This window comes from Xiphophorus hellerii, chromosome 8 (assembly GCF_003331165.1).
Source record: "Xiphophorus hellerii strain 12219 chromosome 8, Xiphophorus_hellerii-4.1, whole genome shotgun sequence".
NCBI lineage: Eukaryota > Metazoa > Chordata > Actinopteri > Cyprinodontiformes > Poeciliidae > Xiphophorus > Xiphophorus hellerii.
Genome location: NC_045679.1, coordinates 29,101,290 through 29,126,188, shown reverse-complemented (window position 1 = coordinate 29,126,188; position 24,899 = coordinate 29,101,290). Strand labels below are relative to the sequence as shown.

The 24,899-nt window shown below is 45.1% G+C and overlaps 1 protein-coding gene across 2 annotated transcripts in view; it reads left to right on the top strand.

Annotated features, from left to right (window-relative positions):
• mvb12ba (multivesicular body subunit 12Ba) overlaps nt 1-24,899 on the top strand; it is a 46,851-nt gene that overhangs the window by 6,000 nt on the left and 15,952 nt on the right. For both annotated transcript variants that reach the window (XM_032569027.1, XM_032569025.1), the window contains exon 4: nt 24,215-24,311. In XM_032569027.1, coding sequence (XP_032424918.1) covers nt 24,215-24,311 — 97 coding nt within the window. The remainder of the gene's footprint in view (nt 1-24,214; nt 24,312-24,899) is intronic.

Genomic DNA, 24,899 nt, shown 5'->3' with positions numbered 1-24,899 from the left:
TCTATAATAATCCCTAAAAATTTTGTCTCAAACTCTTTCGATTTCAACTCCATATATGCATAACTTTACATTATTATAGATCCAATTACCAGAGAATACCATGAATTTAGTTTTTTCTTCATTTAACGTCAACTTAATGTAATCAAACCATGTTTTCAACTCAGCTAACTCTTTTTCTACTGTTTTTTATTATTTCATCCATATTTTTTCCAGAAGAAAAGAAATTTGTATCGTCAGCAAACATTATAAACTTTAAAATACTGGATACTGCAAAAATATTGTTTAAATAAAGTATAAATAATTTAGGTCTTAGGACTGAGCCTTGAGGAAGACCACATTTTACTATGTCTGTTTGTGACTTTGTGTTGTTAATTTGTACATATTGTAATCTATTACTCAAATAACTCTTTAACCACTGATATGTAACCCCCGTAGGCCATACAGTTCACATTTGCCTAATAGTCGTGCATGGTCAGTAGTATCAAATGCCTTACATAGGTTAATAAACACACCTACGGTATTAAGCTTCTGGTCAACTGCTGCAGCAATGTGCTCCACAAACTCCATCACAGCTAAAATTGTGGAGCAGTTGTTCCTGAAGCTGTACTGGTGCTCATTCATTATATTATTTTTATTATGAAAGGAGTCCAGCCTTTTTATGAATAATTTTTCCAAAATTTTTGAAAATTGTGGTAGCAATGATATCGGCCTGTAATTTCTTAATATTTGATTGTCTCCACTTTTATGGACTGGAAAAACCTTTGCTATCTTCATTTTGTCAGAAAAAGTTCCAGTTAAGAATGATCTGTTACAAATATAGGTGAAAGGTTTAATAATAATATAAATTACCTCTTTCACGATCGCCATATCAATATCTTTACAATCTTTGGATTTCTTATTTTTTAATTTTTTAACTACGTCTATTACCTCACTTTCACTCACTATTCCCAGGAACATTGTATTAATATTATTCAATTTATAATTATGTTTTCCATCTCTAACCTTTGGCAATTCGTTTACTAAATTAGGACCAATATTAACAAAGGACTTATTAAAAACGTCAACAATATCCTCTTTTTTTTCCACTATAATGTTGTTGTATTTAACACATATTGGGGAATCTCTATCTTTATTATTTTTAATAATACTATTAATTATATTCCAGGTACCGTTAGTGTCATTGCAGTATTTTTGCAGTAGCCTATCATAATGATCCTGCTTTTGCTTTCTCAGCACTAATGTTAACTTATTTTTATATATTTTATATTTTTCTTCTTTTTCTTGAGTTGGGCACTTAATGAAATCCTTATATAATATGACATCGTACCTTTGCTGTTTGTTTCATAATTATAATCCACATTAGTGTAAATTTTTCCATTTGTTTGCTATAAATTTTTCTTGCGTTACACAGACGTAATTCCTCTTTTTTCGCTTTTTTTTATCTCTGAGATTCTGCTTAGAAAAATTATGCTATGGTTACATCACCCTTCTGCTTTTTATTATTAAATGGTAAATTTAGGTTTGCCTGGACTTTTATAAACTAATAACCAGTGGCAGCGCCAGGGGGGTGTTAGGGAGTGCTATAGCTCCCCCTGGAAAAGTCATAGCACCCCCAGAAAATATTAGATTTGCTTTTTGTATTTTTTCCATCTGATTTAACATTACCGTATTTTCCGCATTATAAGGCGCACCTAAAAACCTTCAATTTTCTCAAAAGCTGACAGTGCGCCTTATAATCCGGTGCGCCTTATATATGGACCAATATTGAGCCACAACAGGTCTCGCAACTACGGTAAGCAGCCGCCGACTTCATTTTCCACCGTCGAAGAAGAAACGGAGGAAAGCAGCCGCCGACTTCATTTTCCCCCATAGAAGAACAAGCGCGCGGTGTATGGTGGGATATATGACTGCGCGATTTGTGTGTTTGTGTAAAGACCCCAAAATGGCTCCTATTAAGAGACACGCTTATGACGCAAAGTTTAAACTCAAGGCGATCAGTCACGCAGTAGAACACTGGAATAGAGCAGCAGCGAGAGAATTTAACATTAACGAATCAATGGTGTGGAAGTGGAGGAAGCAACAGCTGTTTATTCATTTTGTGAATGAACAGAGTTGTCAGAACGCTGGTTTGTAATCTATTAATAAAGTTTGACTGACCTATCTGACTGTTTTGTTGACATTCCCTTTAGCGCAGCTCCATTTAATGGATGCATAACGTAACCCCAGCCTCTACTGTAGCGTCTATTCTATGCGCCTTATATATGAAAAAAGTTTTAAAATAGGCCATTCATTGAAGGTGCACCTTATAATGTGGTGCAGAAAATACAGTACTTATATGTAGTTGTTGCGGCATTTTCATCAAAAGACACAAAATAGAAAGAAACTATTATATACTGAGTTAAAAAAAAACATCACACAAGAGGATTTTAACTTTGTCTATGCGTATTATCACTTCTGTGACATGATGCACACGTATAGCAATCCTCCCCCAATTATTCCAGGGCATTTGTCAGCAACTGACCAATCGGCTGTCGCAATTTGTCAGAAAGTGTACATCCCTTATCTAGATGGACTGTCAACACAATATTGACAGTGTTTATCATAGCAAACTACCATATGTTAGTCAGCACGAAGTTAATCGGTAGTAAGCATAAAAAGTTTTATCATAAGGACACTTATTGATAGTGTCAAGAAAACTGGCATAAGGGTATGAGATCTTTCCAGGCACACGCAGAAAAAGATACATAATGGCTTGGAAGAAATAAAGTAATTCTGTAGTTTGATTAGAAGTTAATTAAGTTGAATAAGTCTGAATAACATGAATACAAGTAATCACTCAATAACTTTCTGTAAAGATCTGTAATGATTTGTTTCTGCAAAGAATCTCTGATTGATGATTTGTAATGATTTAAATATGTAATGATTATGTTAATGATTAACAACAAGGAAAAGATGTGATTTATTGTCAATGAATATGAAGTTATGATCATCTGAAATCAATTTAACAACAAGTTGAATGTGTTTACTGAGTTTTAATAGATAAAGTGAGTTATAGAATATAGAAGAGACGAATGTGCAGTACAGCTCTGAGAACAGGAAATGTCGCAAGCAGTTCTGAACAGATGGCCAAGAAGCACAGGAAGAAAGGGGAAGTACGGGAACTTCCACTGTGGTCAGCAAGCAGGTTGAGAAATGGGGGGGACTTTTTCATGAGACACAGCGGCCGTGAAGGAAGTCACGTAGGCCAAACCTTCCCATACACACACATGGTGAGGAGAGGCATAAAAAGGGGCTGAAAAGAGGAACCAACCGTTCCCAGTCCGGCGGCGGAGAAGAAGAGACAACACCTGCAATAGCATGCAGGAGCAGATTGAAACACGGACCGCACTTCAGAACTACGGGGAAGCTCAGACTTCACACCGCGAAGAAAGGACTGGGTCCCGTTGCCCCATCTCTAGTTCTTTATTTGACAGACGGTCTCGTCTCAACTCAGCACTTTCAAACTCTGCAGCAGGACTTGGAGGAAGGACAAAGGTCCCACAAGGAGGAAGAACTGAGTCTTGCAAAAAGGATTCAGACCCGTTCTGCTTTGTTTCCTTTCTAAGGAGGATTTTTCCACACGAGACCAAGACCTCAACCAAGGATGCAAGAAATTCCTGTTGCCAAAAGATCCATCATCGTCTGGGTATGAGTTGAATCTGCTCATTGAAATTTCATTTCAGAACTTGCGACTTAATTCTTAGGGAAAGGAGACAGAGTAGTGGGATTGTACATGTAAATTTTATTACACTGTTTTTGATCTATATACGATTGATAATTGATTTGTATGTCGCATATCCCTGCTTAAGCTTGCTTAATAAATTTATACCACAAAATTCTAATGAGGTTGGTGGACATTGGAATTAATAGAGTCATTTAATCTTTGTCCAGTTCTTTTAATCAAGGTAAAACTAATGTACATGATTCCAGTAAATAGGAGGCTTCATAATTTCCTTTGGTGAGAGTAAATAATGACCCTGGGACTTACCTCTAAGTCACTAAACATAATCTAGCCGGTTCCAAGTGCAAGTTATGATTTAGAAAGTGGGCTACCGTTAACAGAAGTGGTTATTGGAATTATGCAGCTGCGAGGGCTACTCAGCTGATTGTTTCTTAACTGTAAAGGGTCATAACTTCTGGATTGGAGGTAGTTAGAGCTAGACGAGTCACTTTCGCTACCAGTTTAAATAGATTATCTCTTATAGAGTACTCTTAGGGTAATACCCAGGACTCAGAGATTTTCCGGACCTGTTAGACGGAGAACTGGTCAGTAGGCAGCCCTGGGGAGTAGTGAGGAGTGGGCGGGGCTGACTATTGCAGGATAACCTACATGGCGCCCAACGTGGGGCGGCGCACAACTGAGTAGGCGGGCCCCAAAGACACCAAGTTAGTAAAAACAGATGCGAGACTCTGAATAGCTCACTTGGGTTACTAACTCTTAGGGAAGAGAGTTAGTAGTGACTGATAAGGCCATCAGTCACAACCCTCGCAGTAACTGTATAGCATACAGGTGAGGGAAAGCTTCTACTGAGGATAGGATGACCAGATCCAGACAGTGAAGCCAGTAGCCAACACAGCCTGGACCCATCCCTACTCGAAAGCGCAAAGAGAGGCTTTGGGGGATAGGCGACTCGAAGACAAAGACAACTATGAGTGAAGACGAAGAAGGAGGGGAACTGAATCCCCTGCAAGGGCCGGCAATGGGACAAGGGGCGAGCAACATCAGCCGAGACGAGGGGAGTCATCGACCTAGTCTTTCCCAATCCACGATATCACAAATTCCTGCGAAGCTGATATTGCTCGGTGATGGATTGGATTCCTGGACTGAGATAAACAAGAAAGCTTTCTATGAATCCCACTACACCCTCGACAAGGAGGTGGCCCAGAGAATGATGAAGCACTTAGTGCAAACTCGGATATATTTTTGCACCCAGCTTCAACACGGTCACCGTCTGGGGGTCGTCAAATGCCCGGTGAAGGTTGCTAGGAAGACGGAGGTTAAAGAATGGCTGGAATGGTTCGCTAAGCTCCTTGAAGAGTGGGAAGCTGGTGAGCTGCGGACTGTCTACAGTCCCTCCGAGAAGTATGACAGCGTAGTAAAAACCGCTACATTGGCAGCGGGCATTGACGGGATTCTAGTAAACCATCTTGCCAAGGGGGTGCGCAAGTTTCAAGAATATAACGAAGCCCTGCAGAGACTTAAGTTATACAAGGAGATTAAGGAAAAAGAGCGAGCCCCGGACAGGGCAGAGTCGGAGGTGGCCGAGGCTCCTTCCCAACTGCCCAGCAGAGCCACGACACCGACTCACCAGCGGGAGCAACCTTCGAGGGTTCTAATAGACCTGACGGGCGGCAGCGACGACAACGACGGCGGTAACAGCAGCGACAGCGGCAGCGACGACAACGATGAGGGTCCCTCAGCTCCACCTGGTCCATCGCGGAACGAGGACATCCCACCTGCACCGGCCAATGAGGACGACCCCGAGGGAGCGCTCGTCGGCGGACTCACAGAGGAGCAGTGGGAGGAGGCAGCCAAGGAATGGTCCCCTCAACGGAACCCGGAGCTCGGGTTTCATCCCCGAGTCCACAGCACGGAGAGGAGGCCTCCACAGCCACCTACGAAAACTTCAGCGGCCAGCAGTTCCGACGGGGACGAAGAGGAATCGGACGAGGAGCAGTGGGGCCCCGGCCGCCCCAAGAAGAAGACTCAGAAATCGGACACCTGGAGGATGGCCCGAGAATTGGCCGAAATACCACCAGGGACCGGTAGCATAAGGCTGCAATCCGGGCTCATGATTCATCAGTTTATTGGAGGGATATGGGATCTTGAGGGTGATGGACTAATTGTGTTCACCAACGACAGATACAAGATCCACAATAAAAACTTCCGACGCAACCTTAAGAGCCAGGCAGGAAAGTGTTACAAAACAGACTCAAGATTGCTGGAAGCTTCCTGTAGTGCAGCAACTCGAGGAGACATAATAATAATGAAAGGCCATAATCTCCCTTATGGTGCTGTAATCCTAGTCCCGATTGACGTTTACCAAGAAGGAGAGAGTCTGGAGAAATATCGGAAGAAGATGTGGCACGGACTCGAGCGGGGCCTGACGGCAGCCAGCAACGAATGCATGAGAAGAGTAATAGTGAGTGTGCAGGGACTAAGATCACCGGATCTGCCGAGGGACACCGCCAGATCAATTGCGGAGAACGGAGTGGTGAATATAGCCAGAACCAACAGTCATTTCTTTGTGCTCAAAGAAGTGGTGGTGGTGGTTGACCCCCGTCTACATCGACTCCGCACTGAGCAAGGGGTGCAATTGGCGGCTGAGATGGAGGAGCAATGCCGCATTAGCCATCCATCACAAGAGATCAGGAAATATCCCTTAAAAATTCCCCAGAGTGAGGTTTCAAACACCACCCAGAAAGGTAAAGCCAAGGCCGTGCAGCCACCCAGGATAAAGATAAAGGAGGCATCTGTTGAACCAGGGTTCTCCGCAGCAAGGTACGTTAAGGAGTTCTCGTTTGAAGAGAGCCGCAGTGAACCGAAAAAACCCAATGTGGGAAGAGTCAAGAATGAGCAGCCGACGGTCCCGAAAGAAGAAGGACCGATGAAACCAGCTAAGATTCGACCGCTGAACTCCCCTGGGAGAGAACCTCTTCGACAACAACAGTATGAGGACATCAGCGACTCGGAGGACGAAGAGGAGCAACCGGAGATCGAACATCCTGGAGAAGAAGAAGAGGAAAGTGATCACGGCAGTGTCTTCTCCGACCCGAAGCAACCACCGACAGAGCACAAGACACTCCGAACAGGACAGCACCGGGGTAAGAAGAAAGAAATGGAGACCTTTGACATCGAGAAATCTTCTGAAAGACTGGCAAGAGACGTGACCTGGGGTCCAGTACAGGCTAAGGACGGACGGCGTACGTATGTACCCGAGGTCGGCCAAACTGAGTACCAGATCCCGGCAGGATGGGCCAGCAGATTGGGAGACCGGGTGCAGCTCGAGGTGGAAGCAACAATCGGAGAATGGGCTAACATCCTGATGACACCATCCTGCTCCACCCTGACAGCACACTATTCCCTGACTACCAACTTCAGGAACGCATACATTGGAATTATGTACGATGTGATGCTGCGACGACTGAAGAAAGCCGCCTACAAGTACTCCAGGGAAACTCAACAGCAGCTGGACGAAGTGTCGGCGGATGAAGAGGAACCTCAGGCGACGTCTTCGGAGCCAGGACCGCGAATCCCGGTGAGACAACCAGAGGTGTCAGCTCAGCCACCGGCCGCTAATACAGGACAAGATGCTTACGCCGAGTTGAAGAATCTAAGGCTGGTGATTAGGAGTAAAAACGCAGACGAAAACAATGAGGAGTATCTGAAAGATGTTTGGCCAACCGTGCTGTCTACCACCAACCACGAGGGAGCCAAAAAGTTGTGGCTGACCAGCGTGACCTCGGACCCGATGGTTGGAACAGATTCAGCACAGAGCAACTATGAAAGGCTGGTGTTGGAGGACATGGATGATGAAGAGTCCCAGGTGAAGAGAGCCAGAGGACGGCTGGACAAAGGAAGCAGGTTGGAACCGCTGTGGCACACACTTAAGCAGACCGTTTCCCCCGCGAGATATGTGAAGGTGCTGCGTGAGGTGACAAAAGGACGCAGAGGAGAGATCGTGTTCGTGAAGTTGCCAGTAAGAAGCACAACAGTCGCTCAGATGGATGTAGCAGTGCAAGGATTCGACCTGGAACAGCAGTACTACGAGGACAAAAGGAAGAAGGAGGCTAGCCAACCGGCAAAGCCACCCGGAAGGGTTAACATCAGACCACCATCTAACTTTCAAGGTAGACCGTTCCAGCAAGGAGCACCGCCATCCAACTTCCAGAGCAGACCGTTTCAACAAGGAGCACCGCCATCCAACTTCCGGAACCGGCCGTTCCAGCAGAAACCACCAGGACCACAAGGGAAACCGACCAACCCGCCGGCTTCATCAAACCAGCCGGGAAAAGGTCAGTTCTTGACAGATGAGGAGTATAGGAAATTGAGCCCAGAAGAGAGGACGGCCCTCCGTGAGTCCCGTAAAGCCGGGGCCGGAGGGTCACCAAAGTAATGGCGTCCAGGTCGCGGGTCATTCTAGAAAATGCCTACTGGGAGGGGGACGAAATCTACGCTAAAGTGGAGGGAGTACCCTACCTGGTGGACACAGGAGCGGAGGTGTCTATGACCCGCAAAGACCTAAAAACAGCAGGACACCTGAAGGTTCAGTTTGCTAATGGAAAAGTAGAAGAAATGCCGTATGGGACCTGGAAAGGAGTAGTGTGGGTGAAAGGTCCCTACAATCTCCTCACAGTAAAAGACTTAGACGAACTCAGTAAAAAGAAAGGCACACATCGGCGACTGGAGCGAAGGCTGACAAGCTTGAAAGCAAGATTGGTGAAAGTCGGCCCGACCCAAACAGGATCAGAGAAGCAAGACTGGTACAAGCCGGTCGACATACCAACGGTGACAGAACAGAAACTTGAAGAGAGTGACTTCTCCCCGGCTGGGAAAGAGAAGCTGCGTGAGATCATCGTTACGGCGCAGGTGGCACGGTTTAAGAACGATTGTGGAGATTTGGGCCCAAAGTTCGTTCATCATATCGAAGGTGGGGTTCATCCACCTGTTCGGCAGTACCCGTTGAACCCAGGAGCAGTCGAAGAAATGGACAAGATCGTGAAGGAACTGGGTGCCCTAGAGATCATCAGAGAGGAACTCAACCCGATCACCAACAGCCCCATCCAGGCGGTAAAGAAACCTGAATCGGCTGGAGGGGGTTGGAGGCCAGTTATCAACTTCAAGGCCCTGAATCGGAGAACAATAGCAAACCGAGCCAGTCTAATCAATCCACAAGGAGCGCTGAAAACTCTTCGAGTCAAGAAGTTCAAGTCTTGCATCGACCTAGCTAATGGATTTTTCTCCCTACGCCTCGCCAGACAATCGCAAGGTAAAACTGCATTCACTCACAAAGGCAAAAGCTATGTGTGGCAAAGGTTACCCCAGGGCTACAAGAACTCCCCAAATGTGTTCCAGTCGGCAGTGATGGAGGTACTGGGGGACGTAGGTGCTACTGTGTACATTGATGATGTTTTTATTGCTGATGACACAGAAGAAGAACACCTAGAGAGGCTACAAAAAGTAGTTGAAAACCTCACCAAGGCAGGTTTGAAGCTAAATCTCAAGAAATGTCAATTTGGACAGTTCCAAGTGAACTATCTGGGTTTCCAAGTCACGTCGGACTTGGGACTCTCTGATGGGTACAGAGAAAAGCTGACGAACATTCAACCACCTCAGTCAGAAAATGACTTACAGAAAATATTGGGATTGTGCAACTATGTCAGAGACCATGTGCCCAACTATCAGAAATATGCCAAACCCTTGTACCACTGCCTGAGGAAAAGTGAGGACGACGAGAAAGACGGAAAAAGACCCTGGGTTTGGACAGCAGCCAATCAACAGAACCTAGAGGAACTGAGAAGGGCCATTCAAGCAGCTGTGAGATTGGAGCCAAGGAGTTTGTCGGAAAGACTAGTGGCAGAGATCAGCTGCGAGAATGACGATGCCATGATCAAAGTGAGTAACGAAAATGGAGGCTTGGTTACCCTATGGAGTTACACCCTAACTTCTGTTGAAAAGAAATACCCGCAGGAGGAGAAGGAGCTAGCGGTGTTAGCTCGATATTGGGGCGTGCTGAAGGATTTAGCACAAGGACAACCAGTTAAAGTCATCACACAAAGCCAAGTTCACAAGTACCTAAGAAAAGGAACTGTGGAAAGTACTAAAGCAACCAATACTCGGTGGGGAAGATGGGAGGACATCTTGCTGGACCCGGAGCTCGAAATTGGGCCAGCACAACCCACCAGTAAGAAAAAACCACAAGAAACACCTGAGAAGCCAGGACAACCGGAATGGACAATCTACACCGATGGATCCAGAAAGGGGTCCGACCAGTCGGCATACTGGGGATTTATTCTGAAGCAGGATGGCAAAGAGAAATGCCGTCAGAAAGGAAAGGCCCCCGGTAGTGCTCAAGCCGGAGAAGTGACGGCAGTACTGGAAGGATTGCTGGAGCTGGTGAAAAGGAAAATCAAAAGTGCCAGGTTAGTAACCGACAGTTACTACTGTGCTCAGGCCCTTAGAGAGGACTTGGCCATTTGGGAAGAAAATGGTTTCGAGACAGCAAAGGGCAAGCCAGTGGCACACAAAGACTTGTGGAAAAAGATTGCTGAGCTAAAACTACAGTTGGAAATAGATGTTGAGCATCAAAGAGCACACACGCATGAGGGAGCTCATTGGCGTGGGAATGATGAAGTGGACTGTTATGTCCAACAAAGAAAGATCGTCTTTGTCGGTACCGAGAAGTGGGACAGAACTCCCAAAGGACGGGAGGTCCCAGAAGAATACGTGGTCGAGGTCGTGCGGAGCGTGCATGAGGCCCTTGGACATGCAGGCGTGCGACCTACACGTAAGGAACTGGAGGAGCAAGACCTTTGGATCCCAGTGAAACAAGTCCAACGCGTGCTAAGGGACTGTGAAGTGTGTGGTCAATACAACGCAGGTCGCCGAGGGCAGCGGATGGATGGGTTGTCCATCAAAAGCACGGTCCCCTGGGGCTCAGTCTGCATGGACGTTGCAGGTCCCATGGGGATAACAGGAAGGAGAGGTGAAAAGTACCTCTTAGTGCTGGTGGATTCTATGTCGGGGTTTGTAACTACAAAAGCGGCCAGGAAAGCGAACGGCAATAGCGTTGTCGGCATGCTGGAACAAGTATGCAGTGCCCTGGGAATCCCGAAAGAGCTGCGCACGGACAATGGGACTCATTTCCGTAATTCACAGGTTGACCAGTGGTGTCAGAAGTATGGAGTAATGCGAGTTTACTCGCCACCCTACACCCCACAAGCTAACGGAGTGGTGGAACGAGCCATTGGGTTAGTGAAAAGCTGGATAGCTAAAAATGCTAACACCAACAGCTGGAGCACCCAAGCGGTGGAAATAGGGCAGGCCCTGAACGACAGAAGCAGAGCCGAAAGACCCGCCCCTGCGATGGAACTCAACCAACGGCCGTTCACCACGAAGGAAGTGGGGCGGGGCTCCAGCGACAAAAAGGAGAAGCTGACGCCCAGAGTGCCATTCCGAGAGGGACAGCGCGTGTGGGTCAAAGCAAGAGAGCAACCTGTACATGCAGCAGTAAAACCCAAGTTTGACACAACTGACATCGTCAAGAAAGTACTGGATAGGAACACAGTATTGCTGGAAAGAAAAGGGATCCAAGGAGTTGAGCAGCTCAAGCCGGTTCCTGACTAAAGTGAAACAGAAGCCGGTGAAATGGCCAGTGAATCATGTACCATTCCACCCTATCTCGGACTGGCCACCGTGAAAGGGGTGGTTGTAGTTAGAAGAACACCTTCAGGGATTTGGGCAGGACGAGCCCTGAAGAAATTGGATTGGGCTAAAAATGGAGTCCTGTCGGAGGAGAGAGAGATGCTGGTTTGGGGGAAAGCTAAAAGCGGCTGTCCGGTTTGTTTAACGGACCACCATCTCCCCATTATCTGGGAAGGACCAGGCCGTGAGAAGCCAAGGCACCAGGGAGCTACCGCAGAGATGCTACAACACCTTCGCGTCTCCCCGGTCACGGTGTTGAACAATACAATCTGTGGGAACTGCCGAGTGGGTTACCTGCCCCGGCTTAAGTTGGAAACCCAATGGGGGTGGCTCAAGGAAGAACCAAGAACTTGTTATTGCACGTGGGATGGAAATGAGCTACACCACTGTCCTGTGTGCGAGGAACAGCTAAGGAGCGGAGAGGTAACACTGACAGGCGAAGCTGAAGGGTGGCAAGTGGCAAGGTTCTACAGCTCGCTGCGGTATTACAGAACCTACGGGCGAGTGCAATCGAACTATGGGAGCCCCATACCGATAATATTACCAGGACCTTCCGCTCCTCCGAACACTCCAGAAGAACTGGACCCATGGGTGTGGAGGAGGGAAGAAGGACCTCATGATGTCCTGTGGGATTCTGTTCAAGCCGCCTGGCCGTATGACGCTGCTAGAGCTTCCCTGTCCTTTCCACCACTGAATGCCAACCACTCTCCTGTGGTCTTCCGAGTACATCGGCCTCATGCATACCAACCATCAGCTGAGGAGCTAAGTGCACTCCCAGATGACGCCCGAGAGCAAGCCGTTAATGGTGGGTGGACAGGCCCCTGGGAACTGACCACCTGGGCACATCTGATTTTGGAGGTCATCAATGACTGCACAATACCAATAGTAGATCTGCCGGATGTACCAAGGGAAGATGGGGTGCGCAGCTCAGATATGTATTACTACACCACTGAAGTGGACGGATGGGGCAGCAATGCGGTAAGACCAAAGGAGAAGTCTTGCCTCTACTGGGTGACAGCGGAATCCCAGTTTCGGGATGGAGTTTTGCAACACCCGGGAGGCGTGGCTCACAGGGCGAGCACGCCCTCTGATCCTAGCACCTCCTGTCACGTCCAGCTGTCAGTGCGCATGATCACCGTCCCCTATAAAGGGATCTACTCCGTCGGAGCAGCCATCAAAGTGGTACCAGACGAGCAGACTTACGCCACCGTGTCCAGTACGGAGCCGGAGCCCCCCAAGAAGAAACCCAAAACTCACGCCTGGCAGAAGCTCGCCTTAGCATTTCCATGGAGAAAGACAAACCAAAACTGATGGACGCACCGGAAGGAGAAAAACGAGTCGTCAAGTCTAAAGGTCAGCAAAAAACCAAAAAGCGAAAGGGGAGACAGTGTTTTGTGACTAGATTGTTCAAAGTGGGGGTTGGAGTCTCATCGGGACTATCAGACAGAGGCCCGTTTCTAAGACTCCCTACCACCTCCATTCTACTCGATATGCCAAGAGAAGATTTCACTGTTTCCAATCCGCTTACCGAGGCCTATTTTCTCAAATATCTCATATATCTCCGACCCACCAATTTCCAAAACACAAAACAGGTGGGGGAAAGTGAAGAATACACGACGCCCCCTCCCACGAAGCCACATATATTTATCCCGACCGCACCGCCTGCTTGGCAAGGAAGAGGATCTGAAAACACGGTTAATTTTGCATCAATCTCCCCTATGTGTCCAAGATCTCTACCATGGACTTTTAATACAGTGTATTTCAGGGTACGGGGGATCGAGCTGCGGGTTCGGTGGGGTCCCCATTATCTTGAACCACTGCAAGGACTGTATTGTGAGGTTACAGTTAATGACATGATCATTTGGACCACATCACCAAGCATGGCGAAAACCATAATACAGAGGGAAACGAATCCAGAATGTTATATATTTAATAACACCAAGCTTCCATTGAAATTGGAAATTGACAGGGTCTACCCCAATCCACCACACCAGAGGATTTATACTCCGTCATCCTGGGGGTACCGTACCAGACTAACTCTGCATGGACAATCATTGTACACCTACATCTCAGTGCCTGCCCCAATAGGGTACAAACACGAATCCTGGTATGACCAGGCGCTGAAAACTGGCACCGCCCAAGGCCCGTTCCCTCGGCCGGATTACTGGAGGGTGTTCCACTGGAAGTGGGTGTGGAGGGGGTTGGAGCCTGATTTACCCTACCCCTCTCCCATATTAACAGCCCTGCAGCAGAGAAGGGCCACCAGACGGGTTGGAAAGAACCCTGCTAACCAGGGCCACCTCAAGGCTTTGAGGAAAATCTGTGCAAAGCCTGATACATCGGATCCCAGAGAAGCACTAATCTGGCCAGGATGGATGCTATCGGCATGAGACGCCGGCCTACAGACCCGGAGTTGCTGGATGTCACATCGGAATCAGACAGCTCTACTGACACTGACGACGACTCGAACACCTCTAACGAACCTTTGCTACGGAAAACGACTACGATAACCGGAAAATCCCTATGCCTGAAAGGGCTGCTAACGCTTCTTGCCCTGCTATTTGCTGCTGCTGTTCTTGCTACTATCTTCTACTTCATCGGAGTTGGACCGTGGTATCTTACGCATACAAGAGTCACCTATGGACATTCCAAGTACGCTAACTTCAATTGTTGGAACACAAACACCACGGCTATTTTTGTGCCATGGGACAACGAAACTTCTGTCCAGAACAGAACCGGACTGTTCGCCAAAGATAACGGTAAAAAGTACGTGGAACGCCGAGCCTTCAAATTGAACGACTCCACCTTAGACGACCTTCTGAATCGCACCTGGGAGATCTACAACTACGACTTCCTCGACACCGGAGTGCTCTGTTGGATACGGGTTCTGCAAAACAAAGAACGACGGACCGTCAGATGCAACTGGATTCACCCGGACCGAGGTATGCCAGAATGGCATTGCAACATGGCTTGTCGATCGCTGCTATTGTTGCCAAGTCAAGGGTACTGGGATACCGAAGTAGTATACCCAGCCCCACACAGGTCCTCAGGCTGTCGAGCCTGGCTTCCCCGAGAGGAGTTTTGGGGAGATTATCACCTGAACTGCAGGGTGGATGTTACCATCCCAACAGCACCGCCTGGGAACTGGACCTTTCGAAATGCCTCCCGAGGTACTGCTCCAGTTAACACAATGACGCCGCCTACACCTGATACTTTGACTAACATGACGGCTTTTCTGATCAGGCAAGGACCTAGACGGTTTATGTATGACAACGATCAAAAACACTGCTATAAACACCACTTTAGTTGGTTAAATCCTTGCCTCTGGAATAAGTTTGTGAAATGTGCAGGACAGAATTATATAGTATCGGCCATAGAAGAGTATTGGGCTGATTTTTGGCACTCTACACGCCCTCTCCGTACAGAGATTGAGACCTGGCTGAACAACACATTCCCATGGACATACATAGCCGAGGACCAAACGTTCTTTATGGGAGATTTCCCAGAGGGGACAGTGCGCTCTCTTACTGGGTTAGATGAGCTACACATTGCCAATTTGCGTACACAACTCCTTCCAACTCCCGATGACCTTCTAAACGCTCCTAAAGACGACTTTGCTAAAATTGACAAGTGTGTCGCCAAAAGAATTTTTGAGAGCCTGAATGACACCTGTTGGAAGAAAACCCTCTCATCGCCACGATGCGACCTCTGGCAGGTCGGCAACGCTTTGCACTCTACCTGGAGGTATAACTGCCCTGATCCTGATAAAGCTCCTACGGCTAAATGGGCCCTACGAGCCTGGTACGAGGATTACTATCGAAAATGGGACTACGAGTGGTGGGGCCTCCAACAACATGAGTTTGAAGCCTGGGTAACACCATGCCTTACAGAATCAACAAACTATTGGGTCAAGTACCAGTACATTGCTACAGTCTACTCTAAGGAACGCATGATTTGGCCTGGGATTTTTTGGAGACCGGCCAGTTACGTCAGCCCAAGACCTTGGCGCATGACTTGTAAAAACAACACCAGAAGTGTCCTTGAATGTGTAATAGGGTTGGCCAGACGACCCTGCGGAGAACTCCGAGGTTGGGAAAGTTACTGCACAGACCATTATGCAGACGAGTATGACACTCACTCTTCTGAGGTTACTTGGCGAAAGTTCAATGGAACATGGCGAAGGGCAATTGTGAGCGGAGGGACGTGCACCGATGCGATCCTAGGATACCATCTCCAGAAGCGCAAGAACATCCTTGGCCTTCCCGTTCCGTTCATCCCAAATCCCCTTATAGCCATCGCCGAAGGACATGCTTTCCGAAAAAGTCTGTGTGATGGCAGCATCGACTCAGGGTTCGAATGGGTAGGACCTAACCTGTTGTATTCCAATCTCACCTGCTCCACCACCACGGAGAATTGGCAGCAATGTGGAGAAGGCTCTGATATCCATGACTGTTACTGGTATGAGACTATGGGGGCAACATTGGTGGCCGCCATTTCTGAGGTTGCGGAAGAAGTTGCTCATGTGGTGGAAGAAGGCCTCAACATTGTTGAACAATGGTTGATGAGTGCTTTGAGTCTGCTGTGGCCATACCTCTTGGGCCTCCTGGGCGTCGCTGTGGCGTTGATCATCGGTAAAATCGTCCTGGAGGCGTGGCTAAAAGCACTGTGTCGTTGTAAAAAGAGGAACTACCAGCCCCTCCCCCCGAAGGAGGAGCCTACTTCTGCATAAGAGAGAGCCGTCGTGTGTCTGCGAGCCATTCAACCTTCACCGCAGCTGCCGAGAAGACCTGATCCAGAGCAACCATCATCGGATATCATGGAAACCAACTCTTCAACTAACTCTTCAACCAACTCGTCGAATCCTAACTCACTTTTTACACCGATTCAAGTGAGTACCCTTGAGCATTTAGGGATTACCCTGGCCTGGGTAGTCTTCTGCCACACCGGTCCTTGGCCTAAGGGACATCCTATGAGGATCTTCGTCGCGCTACAAGGATATGCCAAGCTGATCCTCCGTCCCATCGTTCTCCACAAATGGGGGTTAGCTTCATCCCTTTTCGCTTGTTACTTGATGGGCCGTACCCGCATTAATTGGCGCAGGGGTGTTGTGGTCTGCCTATGGCTCATCACCGATACCGCAGCCCTGATATTGGAATTGGTCCTTGGGGGCACACAAGCCACACGAACCGCCCCATTTAAGATCCTCACAGCTATTCTAGAAGGGCTATTTGCAGTATCTATCCTCATCTACTTAGCGCGTCAGGCTTTGTCTATCAAGGGTCGGGGACGGCGAATTTGGATGCAAAAGTGGATAATTCTGGCTCTTTGGGCAACGGTTTGGGGGATCCTGGTGGTCCTCTACTGGCTCCATGAGACCTCGGACCTGGCCATTGTTGTATGGCTAATGACCTACGCGGCAATCTTCCATGATTCAGCTCATGTCTATGATCGAGGTGAACCAGCTCCAGATCATGACATTCCGGCTCCTGTGATTAATTCACCTTGGCTCGCAAAACAAGCCGGCACACGGGCTTAAACCAGCCTACTCTCTCAGCTTTCGCTTTCGCATTTTCGTCATTGTAAGTAAATGTAGTTAATCGATAACCACTGATCATGAAGTTACCTGGGTTGCTGTTTCTCCTCAGGCATCAACCTGCTGTGTGGGGTGTGGAGTCACTGCAGAATCTTATGGATTCATTTGGGTTGCATCGTCTTCCCGCTGGTGTCACAAATGCGTGAGCAGCCATTTTAGCAATGTAACGGCAATCCTCTGCGCCACAGGGCTGGAGGATTTGCCCTACATAGCGGATTCCACATCTAGATCCCTGGAACGGGTGCACAAAATCGTGTGGACCTCTGCGTTTGGCCTAGATGACGACGACTTCACAGCATCTCCGTTGTATACGGGACTACGGCTGCCCGTGATTCATAAGTTATGGGAACACCAACTTACTCGGCAATGCCTCCCAACTTTACACCTGTTGGATGGACGACTTGTGGCGGTGGGCGACTACCTTCCGCCTACACGTCCCGTGTCTCCAGATTTGTTTATCGACGTCGGATGCCAAACCAGCAGTGCGACTAACGAGAGAGGTACCCAAACTGAGAACCTCAGTTCATCTCCCCAAGCATGCCAGACTGAGGACATCCTTTCCCCTTCATCTCCATCACCAAGTGATATGGATTTCCAGAATCTGCTGGCAGAATTGGAAGGCTACTGCAACAACCCGTCCGCGTTGCCAGACTTTGGCATGGACTTGCCTTCGCCTCTGCAGCCTCCGCTGGAGCGTTCCACCCTTTCCGTCTCTGGTGAAACTACCCTTGACGACGATTTGGGTGCAGAACACTGGCTTTCTCCGCCATCCAATCTATCGGAGTATGAGGTCGTGGATTCCTGGACACCTTCATCGTCTCCGGTTACCTGCTATGAGCGGGACATCCTTACTGCCACTTGTGGTGATGGACTTGATCTCTTTTGACTTTGGACTCTGTGTTTTCTGCGCAGCACCGTCCGATCTCATGGAGGGGGTGTCAAGAAAACTGGCATAAGGGTATGAGATCTTTCCAGGCACACGCAGAAAAAGATACATAATGGCTTGGAAGAAATAAAGTAATTCTGTAGTTTGATTAGAAGTTAATTAAGTTGAATAAGTCTGAATAACATGAATACAAGTAATCACTCAATAACTTTCTGTAAAGATCTGTAATGATTTGTTTCTGCAAAGAATCTCTGATTGATGATTTGTAATGATTTAAATATGTAATGATTATGTTAATGATTAACAACAAGGAAAAGATGTGATTTATTGTCAATGAATATGAAGTTATGATCATCTGAAATCAATTTAACAACAAGTTGAATGTGTTTACTGAGTTTTAATAGATAAAGTGAGTTATAGAATATAGAAGAGACGAATGTGCAGTACAGCTCTGAGAACAGGAAATGTCGCAAGCAGTTCTGAACAGATGGCCAAGAAGCACAGGAAGAAAGGGGAAGTACGGGAACTTCCACTGTGGTCAGCAAGCAGGTTGAGAAATGGGGGGGACTTTTTCATGAGACACAGCGGCCGTGAAGGAAGTCACGTAGGCCAAACCTTCCCATACACACACATGGTGAGGAGAGGCATAAAAAGGGGCTGAAAAGAGGAACCAACCGTTCCCAGTCCGGCGGCGGAGAAGAAGAGACAACACCTGCAATAGCATGCAGGAGCAGATTGAAACACGGACCGCACTTCAGAACTACGGGGAAGCTCAGACTTCACACCGCGAAGAAAGGACTGGGTCCCGTTGCCCCATCTCTAGTTCTTTATTTGACAGACGGTCTCGTCTCAACTCAGCACTTTCAAACTCTGCAGCAGGACTTGGAGGAAGGACAAAGGTCCCACAAGGAGGAAGAACTGAGTCTTGCAAAAAGGATTCAGACCCGTTCTGCTTTGTTTCCTTTCTAAGGAGGATTTTTCCACACGAGACCAAGACCTCAACCAAGGATGCAAGAAATTCCTGTTGCCAAAAGATCCATCATCGTCTGGGTATGAGTTGAATCTGCTCATTGAAATTTCATTTCAGAACTTGCGACTTAATTCTTAGGGAAAGGAGACAGAGTAGTGGGATTGTACATGTAAATTTTATTACACTGTTTTTGATCTATATACGATTGATAATTGATTTGTATGTCGCATATCCCTGCTTAAGCTTGCTTAATAAATTTATACCACAAAATTCTAATGAGGTTGGTGGACATTGGAATTAATAGAGTCATTTAATCTTTGTCCAGTTCTTTTAATCAAGGTAAAACTAATGTACATGATTCCAGTAAATAGGAGGCTTCATAATTTCCTTTGGTGAGAGTAAATAATGACCCTGGGACTTACCTCTAAGTCACTAAACATAATCTAGCCGGTTCCAAGTGCAAGTTATGATTTAGAAAGTGGGCTACCGTTAACAGAAGTGGTTATTGGAATTATGCAGCTGCGAGGGCTACTCAGCTGATTGTTTCTTAACTGTAAAGGGTCATAACTTCTGGATTGGAGGTAGTTAGAGCTAGACGAGTCACTTTCGCTACCAGTTTAAATAGATTATCTCTTATAGAGTACTCTTAGGGTAATACCCAGGACTCAGAGATTTTCCGGACCTGTTAGACGGAGAACTGGTCAGTAGGCAGCCCTGGGGAGTAGTGAGGAGTGGGCGGGGCTGACTATTGCAGGATAACCTACAATAGTCAAATCAAGCTCTGTAGCGGTTAAGTAGGCAATTAAATAAACACAAGAAAAAAAGCGACATAAATATGACAATATGACCCTTTGCACATCACATCACTGTCTCCACCACAATGAATGTCCAAACCTATGATCTCCTGTATAAAGCTTGTCAAAATACGTACATGTGGTAGCCTAATATCGCTTTTATTTAGTTGATTTCACAGTAAAATGGTCACAAGGTGCTGCGCGGTCGGCTGCACAGACAGACAAGGGTCGAAACCAAGCTTGTCATTTTATTTATTTATTTAAAGGTTTTGTTGGCTCTAGTGGCCTTTATTTGAAAGTAGTTTGACAGGAAACAGGGTAATCAGAGAGGGGGAAGACATGCGGCAAATGTCGCCAGGCCGGGAATCGAACCTACGACCACCGCTACAAGGACTAAGGCCTCAACGTGGGTCATGCTTTGCCCCTGTGCCACCACAGCACCCCATTGTCATTTTATTTTAACGAGGAAAGATTCGGCGATGGATAGCAGCTGTCAATCATAATGACTAGCAGCTCTCGGTGTAACTGCGGATTTACAGCGAACACTTTATACAAGGTAAGAAGATTAATGTTCATATACTTTATAAGTAAGTATGATTAGAAAGATATCAAACATCGCATTATGGAGACGATAGCGTCTGACCATCAGTAACCATGGAAACAATGTCACGCCGTCATGTAGTCTAGCATGTATGGAAAAAAATGATTAGCGTCTCGTCTTTTGTACGTTTTTAAGGCTGCTCCAGTTTAAGGGGAAACGCTGTTTATGACACAATGACGTAAATCATGTGTTGTGAGTTCAGGCAAAGTCGGCTAATTCAGGCTAATTTGATCAACACGTCAGAAGGCAGGAGATATGGGTCGGTTTCTAAGCTAGCTGTTTCAGGCTTCTGTAAATACTGCCATCTATGAACCCCAACCAGGTGTGTTACATTCACAGACAAATTAGCTTGACTTGAACAAATAGAAGCCATGAATAAACACAAAAACAACTTGGGAAAACAACTTCAGCCGCTCAGTACAATACTCCAGATTCTCACTTCCGAACTACATCATGGCACTTCGAATGATTAAGTAAGGGGTCAATACTTGGGTATCCCTTTTGTCATAAATGCTGTTTTAACCTAAACAATGTAATATATTATCTGGAAGTAATCTGGCTAATGACTCAAAGTTTTGTGCTGATGTCTAAGGGTCAAATAAACGCAAATCAGTCTGATTAAAATAGCAATACAAATTCGTGTGTGTTGATAACTATAGGGTAAAAAAGATCCATCAGAATCCTCAGTAAAAAGCTTAGTTTCCCCTTAGCACCTGCAGGAAAAAAATTCTGGAGCCGCCACTGCTAATAACTCTCCTATACATAATTTTTTTGTATTACTGTTTGTACAGATAATAGGCAAACCCTGTGTTGCGTCTGCCAGTAGTTTATATTAATTTCAGCTACAGACTTTCAAAAGAATATTCAGATTTTCACATGCATTTTCTAAGTAGTAAATATTTCAGTTTACTCTTACTCAGTAACTTCACTGTTGTTAGATCTCTGAAATATTTTTTGCAGTTTATTTAATTGTGATACAGGAACTGTTTCACTTAAATATTTAATTTCCTGAGATATTGTCAATTTATTTTCAAGCAAAACTCTCAAAAAGAGATTAGGGTTTATTAGTTTTTGATTACATTGTGTAGCTAAGTATGAACACTTATTTTTTTAAAATTGTTTTTAATTTTTCAGGTTTGCATCGTAACACTACGTGTTTCTGAGCCATGATTGAGCCGCTCTACCAATTACCTTTCCCTTGGATCCAAGCACCTGGACCTGCTGACCGGTACGGTGTCCATCATTCCACGGTCTGCCAGATCATCACAGCATGTACCAACTTTTTATTTACAGTACTCAGTTAAATTAGGATCTGGAAACTGGAGGACCAGATATGCAAAAAGCTACCTGCAGACTTTATTGGCTGCCCTGACACTGCAGTGATCCTGCACTGAGCTGTGCCAGTCTTCCTCTCCTCCAGAGTGACGTGTTTTATCATCAATAAAAGCAAACAAGTCTGATGTCTGAGTAACTGCTGTTCATTTTGTTATCCTGTTTGTACTTACAATAAAATTGAATCTCTTTTGTAATACTCTGCATTTCACAAACCTTTTTTTCCCCTTTTCTCAGTGTTTACATTATATCAAGTAGATTCAAGTGGGATATTAACATGCAACACTTTTAAGCAATACCAGCAAAAAATTTGAATATTAAGTAATATGCAGTCAGTCAGGTGATTCAATATACTGAATAAGGCTGGATGATATGACAAGGTTTTTTTTCATACCAGATTTGATTTTAATCGATTCCTCCCGTCCTCAATTTCTATAAAAAATAAAAATAATTACAAAAAATACTTTCAGAAGTGCCTTTTTTTTTTTTAAAGTCATCTCTTCTATGAGTTGTATAAGGAAGCATTTTGGCCAGGTTACAAGAATTTTTAATTACGAGAACGCAGTCATCATAACAGCAGAATAAAGATGCAATTTTATAACAATGTCTTAAAATTACAAGAAGTCGTTTTAATGAGAAATAAAGATTCAGATTGATCTGACATAATCTCAGTCCATGTGGTTCTGACACATTTGTCAGTTATCAAGAGGATGTATAGTACATTGCCACTTCAATTGATCAGGTAAGCATTAAGGTAAAAATACTTAATAGAGCAAATATACAAAATGGAAATAGAGCTATAGGTAGGAATACTTTCTATATAAAGAAAAGCAAAGAAGTTAATAGCAGGAGACTGAAAAGTTGTTGGCAGCATTAGCTCAGCCGATGCCTCCCTCCAGGAAGCCACTAAATAGAACTCCAGTCCAACTCCAGCTATAATAAAGATAAAAAAAAAGAAATAAAACAGAAAGATAAAATAACAAATAATGCCAATTTCGTAATTCAGATCTAATGCGTTCCAGATGCAAAAAACATTCTGAAATTTATTATTGATATTTTACAAATTTCACAAATCAATTAGAAGGTTTCACAAATGTTTTATTTATTCTGCTATTAGAGCAGAATAATTTAGTTAGGTTTAAATGTCTGGGTGTTGTAGGTTTTAAAATACAACACATTAAGAATAGTGAAAAAGTAAATGTAATTGTTTAGCTATTTTCCGAATTAGAAGCTACATTTGGAAGCTAACTTCAGCTTCGACTGATAGCTCTTGGGTACTATATATATATAGATAGATGTATAGATGTATATGTATGTAGATGTAGATACATATACATCTATCTATAGCTAGATAAATATAGATAGATGTCTGTCTGTCTGTCTGTCTGTCCGTCCCTCCGTCCCTCCGTCCGTCCGTCCGTCCCTCCCTCCGTCCGTCCGTCCGTCCGTCCGTCCGTCCGTCCATCGCACACATAATCAAAACACTTAACGTTTACATAGCAGCTTTGTAAGATTGTCCCTGTTAGCTACATGAGGCATTATGGTGAATACAAACAATTTATTAACTTACCTTTGAAGTTATTGTGAAGTTTGACACATACAGCTTAAATCCCTTTGTTGTTGTTGGTGCGTTTCAGGACGTCTGAATAGTTCTATCAGCATCATTAACAGTCCTGCAACGACAGAGAAGCCATTGTTAACATACTGCTGCCTGCGCCCGGAAGTGGTCTATGTGGTAAAAAAATGCGGAAGTGCTAAAACGGAAGTCCGTGGCATATAGGCTATTGATATTAATTTTAATTGAATTTTTCGGTTTGTTGTTTTTAAGACTAGTTGTGGGTTAAAATACCGTTTCACTGGCGATGTTTTCCCGTAACATATAATTACCCAGTAATATTTGTACTTGTCCTGTCTATTTAACATCTTTTAATACAAAAACACGGTGGACCGCCTTGGCGCTCCGACCACAGGGCTTAGCAAGTTTTCTGGGGGAAACCCTGAGTAATGTTTTTAGATGGCAATGTTATTTTTTAGATGGCAATATTATCTTTCTCACCAATATACTTACCTCTCTCCACAATAATTAAATGCTGCACTAACGAAAATTTTATCGGCACAAACCTGCACTAACGGAGCACTAAAAAAGTAGATCACTTTGGTTTGTTTTGGAGCAAGATGGGAAGCTGGTGATGTCATTGGCCAAAATTATAACTTTTGACCTAAAAAATTATTTTTAATATCTCAGAAACAAAGTAGCACAAACGAAAATGTTAAGGGCACAAACTGCACTAATCACTCAGGCTTTTTGCTGGAATTTTTCATGTGAGTGGGATATCGGCTTCACTTAGCTTAGCTTAAAAATATTGCATACAAACAGTTATTTTAGGATTTTGATATTTTGCAGATTATATAAATAACAACTACTAAAGGATCATTCTGTAATCTGTCCTTAATCTGTGGAGACATTAACAACTTTTAAAAATCTTTCTCTATTAAATTTCATAATGATATAATATCTATCCTTGTAAGCACTGATGCAGCTCTCTCTGATGTGCTCTGGTTCTGTCACTCTAGAGCCATTTAGGCAATGTTCTTGTAGACATGAAGCTGATTGATATAAAGGACACTTTGCCAGTGGGCTTCATCCCAATCCAGGAGACTGTCGACACTCGTAAGTCATCAACCAGCCAATGGCATCAAAAGTCTAAAAATTATTTTGATCTTCAAATGTTTGTGTTGAAACTCAATAATCACAGTAACCGTATTAGTCCTTTATTACAGAGCCCCCTTGGGGGCATGGGGAATTGTTTTTTCCTTTTGCTTTCCCTCACAATAATGTACTTATCAGTTTATGCGTCATAATTGAATACTGTAAGCCTTTTCTTACGGTGGACGCCATACTTTCTGCTTTAAAATAAGGTTATGTGTGAGAGACACAGAATTTATTAGTTTATTTATTTATTTTACTGTTCATGTGTATTATAGTTCACAGGTACCCCACCCAATTTGTTTTGTTTATTATAATAAGTTCATTCATTCTTCATTGTAGCTTGTTCATTCCTTCAGAACTTGGTTTTGTGTCTGTCTTGGTACTGATATTTCCTATATGTCATTGAATGCGACTGTTTTACGTGTGTTCCTCGAACACACGTGTATCAATGTTTTACGTGTGTTCGTTTGCAAGGCAGTCCATTGTTTTCGTTCTGCTGAGGAGTGTTAGGCACCGAGTGTGACAAGCTGAGTTTTTGTATTAAGATGA